General features: G+C 53.3%; 1 protein-coding gene across 1 annotated transcript in view; it reads right to left on the bottom strand.

Annotated features, from left to right (window-relative positions):
* The window catches only part of EPHA10 (EPH receptor A10), a gene marked incomplete at both ends in the record, with an annotated part of 37,201 nt that overhangs the window by 9,719 nt on the left and 12,101 nt on the right, over positions 1 to 15,381 (bottom strand). Inside the window, 4 exons of the mRNA XM_084274260.1 lie at positions 219 to 381; positions 2,944 to 3,068; positions 8,356 to 8,697; positions 9,378 to 9,533. Coding sequence (XP_084130386.1) covers positions 219 to 381; positions 2,944 to 3,068; positions 8,356 to 8,697; positions 9,378 to 9,533 — 786 coding nt within the window. The remainder of the gene's footprint in view (positions 1 to 218; positions 382 to 2,943; positions 3,069 to 8,355; positions 8,698 to 9,377; positions 9,534 to 15,381) is intronic.

Here is a 15,381-nt window from a genome sequence, read left to right as displayed (position 1 = left end):
CAGGACAAGCTGACTAACAACCTGGGTGAAATCAAACACAAAAAGGCAATTAAAAGCAGGTCCTGTGAAGTGCCAGGAGTTGCACAACCAGAGGAACGGATGCCGCTCCATGAAATGAGCATCAGGGGCAGAAGCAGCAGCATCCCCGTGTCCATGCTCAAAGAGCCTCGCACCTACAGGGGTGTGTGTAAGAGGTGACAAGCCTTGCTGACACTTACACTCCGCCAGCGTTTCCACTTCAATACTAGGGCTGTAGTTTCCATAGTCTGGTGAGGAAGATGTCCGGATTTGGAAAATATAGAGGGTGCCAGGTTTGAGGTTATTGACCGTCACGGCTGTTGATGTGGTTTTCACAGTTGAGTAACTTTGATCTCTCTGATCCTGTGAAATAATGAGATGCCTGAGATCTAGCTGGACTGACAGCTGTGCCATGGAGCCGGCACAGCACAGCTGTATCTTCACCTCTGGGTCCCATCAGGACAGTTATTTAAACAAAAAACCTTCAAGAGAAGGAATACATTTACTAGGTGTCTCATTAATAGAAATTAGATGAAAAGGTCACATGAAATGGCAGGTGGAACCAGATGACTGGCTACCAAGACAGGCAGAGGACAGGGTGGGTGGTGGGGAGCAGCTTTGCCACCCCACGGCTGCTTTCCTCCCTCCTGCCCCTGCAAGGGGGCTCAGCTTCTGGCACCGTTCGACCCCTTCCCACTCCCACCCTGGAGTAAATACACACGTGTTAGTACACGCTGAGTAACCGAAGTAGGCCGGTGCATTTGCCAGCAGTCCTCATCCCTGGGATTTTATTCACTTCTCCAGTGACCCACAGATCCCTCTGCTTCGACTAAGGGAGAGCGCAATGGGTAGCCCCCCCCCCTGCAGCCGCTGCTGGAGGTGAAGGCAGGGTGGGCTCTGCCTGGCCCAGCGGCACAATCCGCACTGCTTTCACGGGCCAGAGCAGCAGATTCCAGGTTCTGCACTGAGGGGGGTCTGGCACAGGCTCCCCAGGGAAGGGTTCTCAGCCCCGAGCTGGGCTGAGGGCAGGAAGCGTCTGGACAATGCGCTCAGTGCAGCTATGACTAGGCTGGGCTGTGTGGGGCCGGGAGCCAGACTGATGGTCCCTTGCGGGTCCCTTCCGGCTCAGGGGATTCTGTGGCTCTGTGCTTCCCCGTGCCTCTGGTTCCCGTGGCTTGCAAAGCAAAACAAGCCCCAGCCCTGGTGCCAGCAAAGCTTCCCACACTTCTGCACAGGGGTCATTTTCTCAGCCATGTTGGGCTCTTCCAAACAAGTTCCCTGGCAAGAAGATGAGGCCAGTGCTGCCACAGTCCCACACCAGGATTATCTGAGGCCACTTTCCACCAGGAGGAGGGCTGGGCTGTATCCTTCTCCCTCAGCATCAGTCCCTCCCAAATCCCACATGCTGCACCCTGGCTATGCTGGGGAGCACCCCAACACACATCCCAGCACCGCGATCCGGCACTGGTGCGGGCAGCAGCCGTACATCACACCACTGCCACGGGCATCCCTAGGAAGCCTATTTTCCATTTGATATGCTTTTCCCCTTATACTTTAAGTACAGCTTTAAGAGCAAAGATTAGGAGCTGAGTTGATTTCCATGCCAGCATGAAAGCCTCATTTCAGTGAGTAATTGCTAAGCTATACCCTGAATTCCCTACCTGAGAGGGACGTCTCCTTGTGTCACACACCCCCAGTACCTGACTGCCGCAGCCCATTTGCACAGGAATTACCATCTCAGGCTTCAGCATTCGCCCTCACCCCCCAGATCCCTCCTTTCATATCCATTAGATGCTGCAAATCACATTAATATGAATCAGCTTCAAGGTAGCTCATTTCTAAATACAGGACACCAACATGTCACCTGCACAGCTCACTTGATGTGCAATCAGTTTCATAACGAGCCTGAGCACACGCAGATAAGGTAATTTGAGGAACTGTGTCATAAACTGCATTTATTTTGATCCACGGCACTGGCCCCGCTCCCTGCCCACCAGTATTTGCTTCTCAACTTGTCAGCCCACCACACCTGTCAAATAAGTGGCTATTTTTAAAATTATGAGACTGCCACCAAAAACGCTTGCTTGGGTCCCTGTCCGCGGGGGGAAAACGTCTCACAGCTCACCCTAGTCACAGATTTGGTGGCACTCAGTCCTAAGCCAGGGAGGAACATGAGGTCCAGCACCTTCCCAAAGAGCATGGTAGAACTATTTAGGAGTAACATGTTTCCAGGGGCAAATTAGGAAAAGGTGACAGAGTTTAAATTACTTAATTGCGGCAGCATCTTTACAAACATATTTCACAGAATCACAGAGCGTTAGGGGTTGGAAGGCACCTCGAAAGCTCATCCAGTCCAACCCCCTGCCATAGCAGGAGCACCCAGACTAAATCCCACAGGAACTCATCCAGGAGGGTTCGATGTCTCCAGAGAAGGAGACTCCACAATCTCTCTGGGCAGCCTGTCCCAGGGCTCCAGCTCCCTCAGCCTCTCCTCATGAGGAAGGTGTTCCACTCCCTTCATCACCTTGGTGCCCTGTGCTGGGCTCTTTCAAGGAGTTCTGTGTCCTTGAGCTGAGGGGCCCAGAACTGGGCACAATATTCCAGGTGTGATCTCACTGGGGCAGAGCAGAGGGGAAGGACCTCTCTTGAGGTCCCTAAAACTTGCGCAACCAGATTGCATCACACTGCTGGGGAGGAAAAGACCTTCCTGTCCCCAGCTCCACGTATTGCCCGGTGCTGGTAAAATCTTCACAGCAGCACTGTCTGCAGACACACACTCCCTCCCCTTTCTCCACTCCATCATCACCAGCTGCTGCCTGTGACCATGTCGGCACACGCAGCACTGCCCGCACTGTGCTGGCAAGGGAAGTGCCCAGGAGTGGACTGGGACACAACCAAGAGCCAGAGCTGGTCCCCAGAGCCTACCTTCTCATAGTACTTGACCTCATACTCTGTGCCATTGGTGGTCGGAAAGCCCGGCTCCTGCCACGACAGGGAGATGCTCTTCTGCTCCACTTTATCCGTGCGGATATCTGTGACAGTAGTCAGCGCTGAAAAAGGGGAGAGGAAAGCAGCGGGTGACTGTGGTGCTGCCAATGGTAGCATGCTCCACACCCTCCCTGCGGCCAGCAGCACCCAAATCCCCCCGCACCCACCTGGCACAGCCAGTGCTGTCACCCCAGGGACACAGCCAGCGACACCACGTCCCAACACGCTCTGGTTGCTGTGGTCTGAGCAGCCCAGCACGATCAGGAGCTGAGCCCATGGTACTGGGAATTTTATCCCTCTCCTCACATTCATCTTGGCTGCAAGTCCCACATCAGCACAAGCACGCTCAGCAGTGGCAACTCCATTCCTGCTTCCACCCTGTAATGCCATGCTGAAAACCTTAACAACCAAAGCAGCAGAGGAGCGTGCTGCTTTGGCAGGGAACAGTCCCTACAAAGATGATGAAGGGCCTGGAGCATCTCCCCTATGAGGAAAGGCTGAGTGAGCTGGGAATGTTCAGCCTGGAGAAAAGAAGACTAAGGGGGGACCTTATTAATGTTTATAAATATCTGTAGTATGGGATGCAGGGAGAAATGGCCAGCCCCTTTTCAGTGTCTGTGGGGACAGGACAAGGGACAATGGCCTCAAGTTGGAGCACAGGGAGTTCCGCACCAACATGTGGAAGAACTTTTACCCAGTGAGGGTGAGGGAGCCCTGGGACAGGCTGCCCAGGGGGTGTGGAGTCTCCATCTCTGGAGATAGTCAGGACCCGTCTGGACACCAACCTGTGTAATATGAGCTAGGGAGCTTCTTTGGCAGGGGGGTTGGATCCAATGATCTATTAAGGTCCCTTCCAAGCCCTACCATTCTATGATTCCCTCCCTCTGAATTGGGATTGAAATAGGGCAAACACAGAGCTGGCAATCACCCACCGGGAGAAGATGATGGTAAAATTACAAGAGCTTTGTAACCTGGGAGCAGCTGGTAATGCTCTGACCAAAAATAAACTAGAAGAATCTTAAAGGCATCCTCCATCCATGATGCAGGGGGGCGGTCCGAGCACTGGCTAACGTTTGGAGATCACGGCCTGTGGCTGAGCACACAGGCTGTGTCCAGGAGACAGCTGTTTGTTTCCAGTTACCCCGTACTTCACGCTGAATCTTCCCCCCTGGCATGTGTGCTCCCGTTCAGTTCATCCCGCTACACAAGCTGCCCTTGCCAACCACCCCCATGTTAACCAAGCCTGGCTCCAAACGAGCTGACATCCCAGACACGTGGCTGGCAGCTCACTGTCCCCAGCTACCCACAGGGTCTCTGCCTGACGCTGACGCCCTGGCTGGTCAGCAGCAGAGGAGGGTCCGGCTGCCTTATCCTGCTGCACTCATCTCTGCTTCCTCAGAGCCTCCTCCGCGCCATCTCTTCCTCTGACCACCTTCTCCTGCCTCCTCCAAGCCACTGAGCTGTGCCCGGTGCCCGTACGGCTCCTGCAGCTGACAGGCAGTGGCACTGCCTGCACCAGGCTCGCTGTCCACAGGCAGCATCCCAACAGATCTTCCAACCCCCCCCTCCCCACCAACAGAAAGCCAGCTGGACCTCTCAGATCGTCTGCAGCATCTCAGGAACCAGTCAAGGACATGGCATCCTCCGACTGCCCAGGGCAAGGCAGCAGCAGCTCAGACAGGATGATCTGCCCATGGCCAGGGTGTTCACCAGCAAGAGGCTGTTTGGGATGTGGCTTTGCTGCAGAGGATGCTGTTCAAGGGAGACACTAAATATTTCAGCAGGGAAAATGAACTTCCTACACTGTGCCTTGATTGACGCCCCTTGTTGCTTTGGGTTGATTAGAGAGAAAATGAGGACTTATGAGAAAACCTGACATCCTTGGTGGCAGAACACACCTGATGAGAGGGAATGAGGAACAGCAGAAAGACCTCTGTAGCTGGTTCGAAGATGCCCTGCTTGCTCCCAGCAGCTGTCAACCTGCCCAAAGTGAGTTGGCACAGTCCTGGCACAAGGAAGGGTGGTCCCCAGGTCACCCAGGTAAGCATCAGGGTCTGAACACATGAGGTTGAAGGGGCTGCAGTAATTGACCTGCCCCTTCAGGCGAGCGGCCCTGCAGCAGGCACAGGAAAAGCTGCTTTTTTATAACATCAAGTCCAACTCCCAAATGGGAACAATGATTTCAGATCATCAAGTCTAACCCCCATATTAACTTGGGTTTTGCTCCTGTAACCTAAGTTGAGTGCCCCTCACTGGTTTAGATGATGCTCACCAATAAAATATCACACAGATGCCCTCCTAGATCCCTGAATCTTGCAAACAGACTGAAGAAACCTGAAGGAGTGGTCCTGACTGTTAACAAAGTCATGGGAAAAAATTAGCAACAGGCTGTAGAGCAGAACCCATGGTACATGCCAGAAAAGCAGGTGCCAGCCTTGAACATGTTTAAAGGCATTAAAGAAAAAAAAAATCACACAGACTATAAAGCATTTCACACTGAAAAAAATGTGTTTCCCATCAATATTTTAAGCTCCCCCAACATTGCCTCTATTCTGCAAAAGCAAACATTAAATTATTCACCACTCTGCCTGGGTTTATAAATTCCGTTCCACTCGATGTGGGTTTAGTCCTCTTAATTAACCAGCAGAAAAGGCATAAAACTGTGGGCACCTAAAACTGGGGGCATCCTGTCCCTCCTCTGAAGGAGCTGCTGCATCCCAGTCCAAAAAGGGGACCCTTATGGAAGGATGAGACCAGGCATGGAAAGATGCATCTGAACCAGGACTGCCTCCAGGTCCTTCTTTTGGAACTGGAGAAGCCACCTCATCAGTTACCATGCACTCTTCCAGGTCTGGTTCTCAATGAATGAGGGAAGGGGAGGAGCCAAGACCCTCATCCGGTGCCCCCCCTCCCATCCCTCCTAGCCAGGGCTGGGCTGGAGTTACACAGCACAGAGATGCTTCATTCAGAGGGCTTCAACTCAGCACAAACCACTCCTCCACGGAAAGGAGAACGTGTTTCGGCACCGGCTGCATTATTAATCTGCAACAGATTTAAAAGCCCTTTAAAACAGGAGCCAGTCCCTGCAGGGAATATAAATGACATGGCCCCAGAGTGTACATTTACATAGCTAATGCAGCTGTATTCCCACAGGTAAACAGCTCCGGTCTCTCCTCAAACAGATTTATTGAGTCCCATGCTGGGACCAGATTAAAAAATCCACAGTATTAATTTTGCTCCCTGCAGACTAAATGGCATCTCTGCTTCTCTCCTGCGAACACGACACTGAACAACAGCCAGCTCCTGCTTGTGGCTGCCGAAGGGGAAAGACAGCGTGGAGGCTGCACCCAGGGCTGCATTTAGGGTCTCACAGCTAATCAGGGTCTTGTTTCTTTGTTTAATTTCTCATCTGAAACAGCTTCAGAGACCATCCCATCGCATCGCAGCCATCACCGAAGTCACTGCTGCCTCTGGCATCCCTGAGCTCTCTCTTTCTCCTAGATCTCCAGCCCCATCCTGCACTTCTGTGATGGGCTTCCAGGACCAGGGGCTCCAGGGCTGGAGACAACACACTCCACAGAGTGGCTCCGCAAGCCAGCACGGCTCCACATCCTGCCTGCACCCCTGCCCACCTACACAGGGCTCCCTCCCGGCTCTGCAAACCAGGCTGAGGAGCTGTACGCATCCCCAGGAGATGACCTTCCCCCCTCTCTGTGGGCAGGTTAATCGTGGCTGTCATTCTTGCCAAACCGAGGGGTACCTGGGGAAGGAGCAGCTCTAGCCTGGCGCTGCCCAGGGTGGGGGACACACACGTATCCCCCCCTTCAGCAGCAAGAGATGGGTTTCAAACAACTCCCCGATACTCAGCTAATTCAGAGCCACCAGCAGCATCCAGAGACTCGACAGCTCAACAAGAGGCATTGATTTTGAACAGATTACAAGATGAATTAACAAGATAATTACAGCCTATTCTTTATGTGGTATCTCCATTCCTTTAGGAGCGAGGGGCTGAGGTTCCCACTCTCCCAGAAGAGCCATGGCACTAAACAGACCCATGGCTACAGCACAGGCTGTTGCCACACTCGGTGCCTTGTCCGCAGCTCAGTCTTCAAGCTCCAGGCGAGGATGCAGCTCCTGAACGCCAGCCCCGACCCCGGGCAGAAGCTTCTGGAGGAACGGTTTGTTATTAGACCTCGTTAAGCTCACTCTCAGGAAACGCCTGAGCTTAGGAGACAGAAGATCTTCATAGAGCTAAATCCATCCCTGAACAACATCAGATCCTAACGAGGAATGACACCTCTGCTGAAGAGCCGTCTGCGGCACAGCATCCACCCAACGGAGTCACCAGCACCATTAACATGAGGGAAGAGAAAGCAACACACACGAAGGCATTTGATCAAGCGGTGGGAAAATTATTTATAACAAGATCAAAGCTTAATCTCTTCAGATGAAATTGTTGGCCAATTCCTGCCAGGAGGTACGTGAGGATCATCTGTCTCTGTTAACTGTGGTTTGGCAAAGGGCTTTCATGCAAATTAATAACATAACAGCAGAGGAACAGGCAAGGACACAACAAGCTGCAGCTGATTTTCCTTCAGCACAGCTAACAACAGAGAGGGGATCAACCCCCCCAGACCAGCCACAGCCCCAACTGGACCATGCAGGCAGGCTGGGAGCTCACTGCCCCGCACACAGGGGGTGGGACACACGAAATGTCAAGCAGAAGAGGAGACAGAGTGAGAAGCCACAGAGCGGCCCAGAAGAGATTCGATCAGCGGGTTTGGCTCCAAGGGAAAGTCAGGATTTGAATTATCTGGTTTTTGAGAATGGGCTGAAAAAGTCGCCTTGGGAAGGTACTTTTTGGTGATTTTTAAATTTGAAGTACAGCCAGATCACAGAGCAGACCTGTCCCTTCGGAGCCCAGGCTGTCACCATGCTTGTCATCACCCAGCTCAGCACTAGCTCAGCACCATGGGAGGCAGTAGGGCCCTAGGCTCCTCCAGCACAGCCAGCTCCTCACCCCACTATAGCACCAATCAAAACCCCCCTACAACTGTCACAGGTCGGTCTCAGTCCTCGTCCCCCAATCCTGCCTGTGCTGCGGCGCTGGCTGTCACCGCTGAGCGCATGGAGCAAACCGAGAGGACTCAGGGCACTCCCACAGCACTGGGCACATGGAGCCCGAGGACAGTGCCTGTGCTGCCTCCAGCCTTCACATTGTCCCAGCAGCAGAGCCACGGAACCAGCCACTGAGCAGACACACGCACCCCAGGGGTGACACACAACAACACGGGCACCTTCTTGGTGCAAGGAGGGCAAGGCACTGCGTGTGCCACACAGCAGCCATACCTGCGAGGCCGGTGGAGACGTTGACCTCGGCGTACTGCTGCCCTGACAGCGGGCTGATGCCTGAGACACCGTTGACAGCCACCACGCGGATGGTGTAGTTGACGTGAGGCAGCAGGTTCACCAAGGTGACGGTCCGGTCCACGAGCCCAGTCTGCTGCGGCACGAAGCCCACGCCATTGCCGCATTGCTCGCAGCGGCCCTGCAAAGCCGCCGGGCACCGACCACACCACAGGCTGTAGGTCAGGTCACTCCGGCCGCCAGCATCGGCAGGAGCACTCCACTCCAGGACCAGCGATGACTGCCGCAGGCTGTAGACCAGGTTCCTCGGGGCGGAGGGAGGACCTGCAAGCAGAATGGAGGTGTTGGGACAGCTGTGTGCTGCCCAGAGAGGAGGGCGAAGCTGCGGGTGGGTGCCCCGGGAGCAGCAGCACAGGCACCGTGGTCCCACTGCAGCACAAGAGGATGTGGACATGCCGATGCACAGAGCACGGCATGGACACCAGATGGAGGGTCCCCACTGAAGAAACACCCACCCAGACATGGCACCTCCCTGGGTTCAGCTGCCAAGCAGGTGGGAACTCCACGGCTGGCTGGCTGCTGCCCAGGCCCTCTTGCTCTCAGGCAGAGAGGGGGGGGTTCCTCACTGCTGTGCGAGCATACGGCATCCATCACTCGAGTAGCTGGGGTCCAATCCAATTAACTAGAGGCCATTTAATTAAAATCTGTGAACTCTATCGACTAAATGACTGTGCCTTAGTTTTACTGATGAGCCCGCCAGCCTGACCGCATGTCTGTCTCATCAGATTGCAGGCTCAGCCGGTGAGCTCTGTGGTGTAGGGATGGCCCCTCCATCCCCAACCCACCATGGCAGGCCCTCCCCTCGGACATGGGTGCCCAGGCACAGCTTCCCTGGGCCATCACACTGCCTCGGGCAGCATCCCAGGCACAGCACCAGGATGGACACAGCTCCAGGATCCCAGTTTCCTCGCTTTGCCAAGAGCCGCCATTTCAGCCAGACATACGTGTGCAGGAGGCAGATGGTGGGTCCAACGGCGACCTGGAGTAGTTCTTCTGGCACGAACAGAATGTGGAGGCTTCCTCGTGCGTGAAGCTGTGCTCAGGGCAAGGAGAGCAGAGAGGAAGACGGAGGGAGAGCTTGTAAAATCCGGGAAGGCAAGCTGAAAAGACAGACAAAGGGACTTAACGGCACAAGGTGAATGGGGGACACGCTCCATGACTGCATTTCTCCACTGTCTGGGACATCCTTTGCCTGCCACCAGCCAGCAGATATCACCCTCCAAGCTACCTTCCTTGAGCACCCGTGTGATTCCAGCACCAAGAAAGATGTGTTGTTGGTTCAGCCCGGAATGGACATTTGGGTGCTGTGGCTCTGCAGGGATTTCCAGGCTGTGGGACTCTCTCAAAGGGCTGGAGGAAGCAAGTTTGGTGTTCGGAGTGACACAGGGGACGAGGTGACCCCAGAGAGATGCAGGAGACAGAAAACATGGGGCTTAGGATTTAGTGTCAGGCGAGCCACAGCAAAACTCAGCAACAACCCCAAAACAGGAGGAATACTGTAAACAGAGAAGCCAGAGACCTCAGCAGCCACTGGAGTTTTATACAATCCCAAGCCACATGGCCATGTCACCAGCAGCTACAGCTTCATTGCCACGGCTGTAAGTTACCCTTCCCCTTCAAAAAGCTCCTCTGGTACACAAAAAAGTAATTTACACTCTGATCAAAGCTTTGCTTGACCTTTACAGCACGCAGCCAACCCACAGTCCCTCTAGCAGGACATCCAGAAGCTAACCCTGCACGAGAGCCTTCCTGCTGTACAGAAACACTGACAAAAGGCTGCAGAACTCCATGAAGCAGCTTGCAACAGCTCCAGCTCTGACCCTAAACCATCCGAAAAGGAAGCGGCCTGCAAACCAGCGGGTGTCAGCCCCCACCTGGAGTGTTGTGTCCAGTTCTGGGCTCCCTGGTATAAAAAAAGACAGGGATCTCCTGGAGAGAGTCCACCAGAGGGACACGGAGATCAGTGTGGAGTCTCCTTCTCTGGAGATACTCAGGACCCATCTGGACACCGACCTGTGTGACCTGTCCCAGGGACCCTGCTTTGGCAGGGGGTTGGACCTGATGAGCTCTGGAGGCCCCTTCCAACCCCTACAGTTCTGTGAGTCTGTGATTGCCAGGTACCCTGTGCACACCTCCCACCTGCCTGCACAGCAATCCTCTCAGGTTGGCAGCACCCCCACACTGAGGGGTGACCCCCAGCAGAGCCAGGAGTTTGTCCTGTCTGGATTTCAAACCAAAGAGAACCATTTTTATTTCGCTTGGCTGCTTCACCTTCTTGGTGTGGTGCTGCTGCCTGTGGTCCCTTCATCAGCTCCCTGAATATTTAATCACTTACAAAGTTCCTGGATGAACAGCTCCGCTCACGCAGTCCCCTCTCCTACCACTTTTAAGGAGCTGGCTGCTGAGACTTGTTCCTTTCAAAGCAGATTATTCCAGCGCACTCCGGTTCATTAATTTTTAGCGTGATGTAAAACTGGCAACTACAGCTGCGATCTGAGGACAAAGCAGCAGACACAGCGCAGGGCACAGAGGATTCTTTCCTGGGATCTGAAAACAGGCGAATATTAAAGGAGAGGTTATTCCACCTAACACAAGATCTTTAGAAATCCAGTTGCGGGTGGGTGGTGGCACTATGGCTGAGGTTTGTCCTCTTGAATGGTCCCTTAGTCCCTGGCAGCAGCTCATGAGGGATTTTTTTGCTTTTATTACACACAAGGCACAGCCTTTTGAGAGGTGCCCCAAAGCCTCGCTCCTCACCAGGGAGGATCCTGCACTGTCGTGCTGCCCAATACATGCTAAGCCTGGATTTGGTCTCCTTGAGCCCAGTCCTATGCAAGTCAAGGAGCAAAACTTTCTCATGCAGGACCAACCAGGCCACCAACCGCCAGGCCTGGATCTACACAAGGTTGCCCAGGGCCCCATTCAACCTGACCTTGAACACCCACAGGGATGGGGCACCCACCCCCTCCCTGGGCAGCCTGTTCCAGGCCCTGACAGCTCTTTCAGTAAAACAATGTTCCCTCCCACCTGCTCTGACCCTGCCCTGGCACAGCTTGTGGCCATTCCCCCTGTCCCATCTCCTGTCCCCTGGCTGAAGAGACCATCACCCACCTCTCTGCACCCTCCTGTCAGGTCAGTGTAGGTGGAGATAAGGTCTCCCCTCAGCCTCCTCTTCTCCAGGCTGAACACCCCAGCTCCCTCAGCTGTTCCTCAAAAGGTTTGCTGCTCTGCAGCCCTTTTCCCAGCCTGGTTTCCCATTCTCTGGACATGCTCTAGATGTCTTTTGTGTAGTAAGGGGGCCAGAACTGGACACAGCACTCAAGGTGCAGCCTCACCAATGCTGAGTACAGGGGCACAATCACCTCTGACACAGAAAAACAATCTTATCTGCCACAGGCTAATCTTTCCTATTGTTTGTTACTTTAGACAGTAAATTTTAAATAAAAATCACGCTTGACAACATACCAGTAGTAAGCCGTGAAACGACTGATATACGGTTGATTTTCTCTGGAGCTGCTCTAGCAAGGGCGGCTTCACACAAGCACAGCCAACATCTCAGAGGTTTCTGCAAAACACTGTTTTGATCAGCTGAAAAATATGACCTCAGCCAATATAGGATAATATATATTCTGTGAGACTGGGGCTCGTGGGCTTCGGAGCCGTGCATTCATTGCAGCCTCCACCGGCTGTGGCTCCAGCTCAGCCCTCTCCATGGGGAGAATATCTCGTTACAGCATCAAAGACTGACTGCTGGCACTGGGATCCTACTCGCACCCTCTGTCAGGCAGAACAGAAAAATCAATCCTGTTTACAAACTTGATGGGAGCTGAGCACTAAACCCAGAGCGCACCAGTGCCACTCCTGGGAGTTAAAGGCGATCCGGGCAGCCACAGAAATCTGACATCCCACCAGAGGGAACTGAAGACTTTCCATTAGAAGCATCTTTCAGGCTGTTCATCCCTTGTTTCTAATAGCTGGAAGCAGTGCCTGTCAGCAGGTAGGTCAGGTAACAGCTGTACGAAAGGCCTCACTCCACAAACACAGGCACCAAGACCCTGAGTAAGCACATCCCACGAGGAGCTGGGGCAGAGGTTTGCCTCTTCCTTTTGCTCCTTGGCTGCCTGAATTAAGAACAAAAGTGCCCCAGCACATGATGCATCACAAGCGCGGACGCGTTTCTTTTCTCAGATAAACTCCCACCCCCTTCCACCTCATCGTCCTACGGGTGTTTTTCTTGGTGCCCAGCTGGTTTAGGTGTCCCTGTTAATTCACAACCCTCATTTTTGCAGCGGGTACGTGACAGCTCCCAGGAGAGAAACCATCGTTTTATAGAACAGAATTCTCCTTGTCGTGCACTGTTTTCTGCCCTATTCCTTGTCCTCTGCTACTACCACAACTTAATTATTAAATAACAAAATTCAATAATCCATTCTCCTGGAGCCAAAGAGAAGCATCTGGATGGATCAGACAGATTCCTCACCTCTCTCCAGCTCCATCATCGCTGCCCACACACAAGCTAGTCCCTGTTCACCGTGCGTGCCTTATCCATTTCGCTGACAGGGAGAGCACACGCTCCCTCCTTGATATAACACTACACAGACACACAGTCAGGCTCAGAGAGGAACGAGGAACATCGATTTGCACTGCAGCTTGGCAGATTACCCAGCACGATGCACCCAGGGGAAGGGTTTCTCTTACCGCCTCATCTGCTGTGGCTGCTCGGACAAGAGCGGATGCCTCTGTTGAGAGGAGATGGCAACGTCCTCTCTCACCCCGTAGGGAGAGCAGGGGCAACTGAGGCCGTAGAGTTGAAAACAGAATCACAGAAAATCACAGAAATCACAGAATTATCAAGGTTGGAAAAGACCTAAAAGATCATCCAGTCCAACCATTCACCTATTACTACTACCTCCCACTAAACCATGTCCCTCAATACAACGTCCAGTCTTTCCTTGAACACCCCCAGGGTCGGTGACTCCACCACCTCCCTGGGCAGTGCATTCCAGTGCCTGACTACCCTTTCAGAGAAGTAGTGCTTCCTAATGTTCAGCCTGAACCTCCCCTGCCGCAGCTTGATACCATTCCCTCTAGTTCTGTCGCTGTCTACACGGGAGAAGCCATGTGGTTCACTATTTAACCATGGCTAGACGGCTTCCATTTTCCCTCTCTGGCAGTTCAGACCCCTCCATCACACAACTGGATCGTCCCCCAGGCACAACCTTCCTCTCCAGCCAGGGACTCAGAGTCACGGCTCCACGGATGGCAAGGCTCTTCCTTCACCAGCAAAGGTCTCACCATTTCCTAAGCCACAGTTAGCAGCACAATCAAGATTTGGCTTTAAAAAAACAGCAGAAGAGATCCTGATTAACTAGAAAAAGGGTACTGGAGTTTGAGGAGCTTTATCTTAAGTGCTGACCAGGGATTTAAAGCGACTCACTAAGCGCATCGAGTAGGACGACCTGACTGCAGGACAAGTAAGCAGGGTGCATAAGCTCTGGGGGTGATGATGGCAGTTGCTGTTCAAGTGAAGCACGGCCAAGAATCTGCATGCAGCAGTACAATGAAGTTATTGATGGTGCCAGGAGTATTTACCAACTGGTCAGGGGCCTTTCACCTTGTGCACTTAACGACAGCCAATAGTCACAGCAATGGGTATCTCAAGCAATGACATTAACCTTGGCTTTCTTTCTGAAGCACAGAAAGATTACCCACACTGACAGATAGGAAACTGGGACAGAACAACTGCAGGACTTGCAGAAACAAGACAAATAGGCCTGATAACAGGACATGGGGCTCTGGAGGTCCAGCCAGCAATGTTGAGGCAGGATGGGACCTCTAAGGATGCACAGCTTCCCTCTGCACAGGTGTGCTCAGAGCCCAGTAGCACATCTCTGAATGTCACTGTACTGGCAGCAACCAGCCTCCCAGGGCAAAAAATCTTCTTGGAAAGGGCAGACAGGGGGAGCCCATAACTCAGCAGTTTTAAAGGAAATTCCCTCTCTGCCACCTGCCTGGGGACCACGGAGCTGCAGCCGTGCCCCCGGGAGATACTGCAGGCGTTAGCACCCACGGGAAGGGCAGGATCACCCCAGAGCCCACTCGGCGCGGAAGCCTCTGATGGACACGCCGAGGACGCAAATTCCCCTTCCACAGAGGATGCTGGAAGAGGGGTTTCCCCCTCCATCCTGGCTACGTGACTCTCCTCGGCCCTTCGACTGAGTCCGATGTGACTTCACTGCACCCACACACAGTGTCAATCCTGCAGCTGGCTGAGGTGGTGAAGCCGTCCGTCCGTCCATCTGTCCATCCATCCCTCCCTCCCTCCCCAGGCTCACACATCTGTCACATCACTCTGCACAACGCAGCTGCTGCAAAGCTGTGGGTTTCACCAGACTCATGTGAGCAGCAGTACAGGTGCATCCACCAGCACCAGCCCAGACACGTCACAGGTTCCAGTAAAACCAAAAATCCATTTTCCTGCAGCTTACGAGCCTCTCTAATTAAAAATGTTCATCATTTAGCAGAGAGGACGGGGCCAAGACCTAAGTAAATACTGCAGCTTAGTGTAAAATATTAAGAGAATGAGCACAGATGGAAGATTAAATACCAGGCTGAAATTGCTGCATGTTACGGATTTAGGAATAAAGCTACTTAACCCAAGCAACTTCATGTTACCGTTAGTACAAAAACCAGGCAAAACCCATCAAACACACTTGCTGCCCGTGGCCACAGCAGGAAAAAATCTGTGTGCATGCATGTGTTCCCTTCTCTGTGCTACGCCATGGACACCAAAGGACTCGCTGAAGATCCCCCACTGTGGGGTTCAGGATGGGGTGACCCTTCCAGAGATGGTTTCGGGATGCCGCTCTGGGCCTGCGCTTCTCAGCCCACCCGTATGGAACCAGTGACAGACACTGACACAGTCTCCTCTCACCTTCAGCCATGACC

The sequence above is a fragment of the Gallinula chloropus genome (genome assembly GCF_964237585.1).
Source record: "Gallinula chloropus genome assembly, chromosome: 22".
NCBI lineage: Eukaryota > Metazoa > Chordata > Aves > Gruiformes > Rallidae > Gallinula > Gallinula chloropus.
This window is presented reverse-complemented; position numbering and strand designations above follow the sequence as displayed.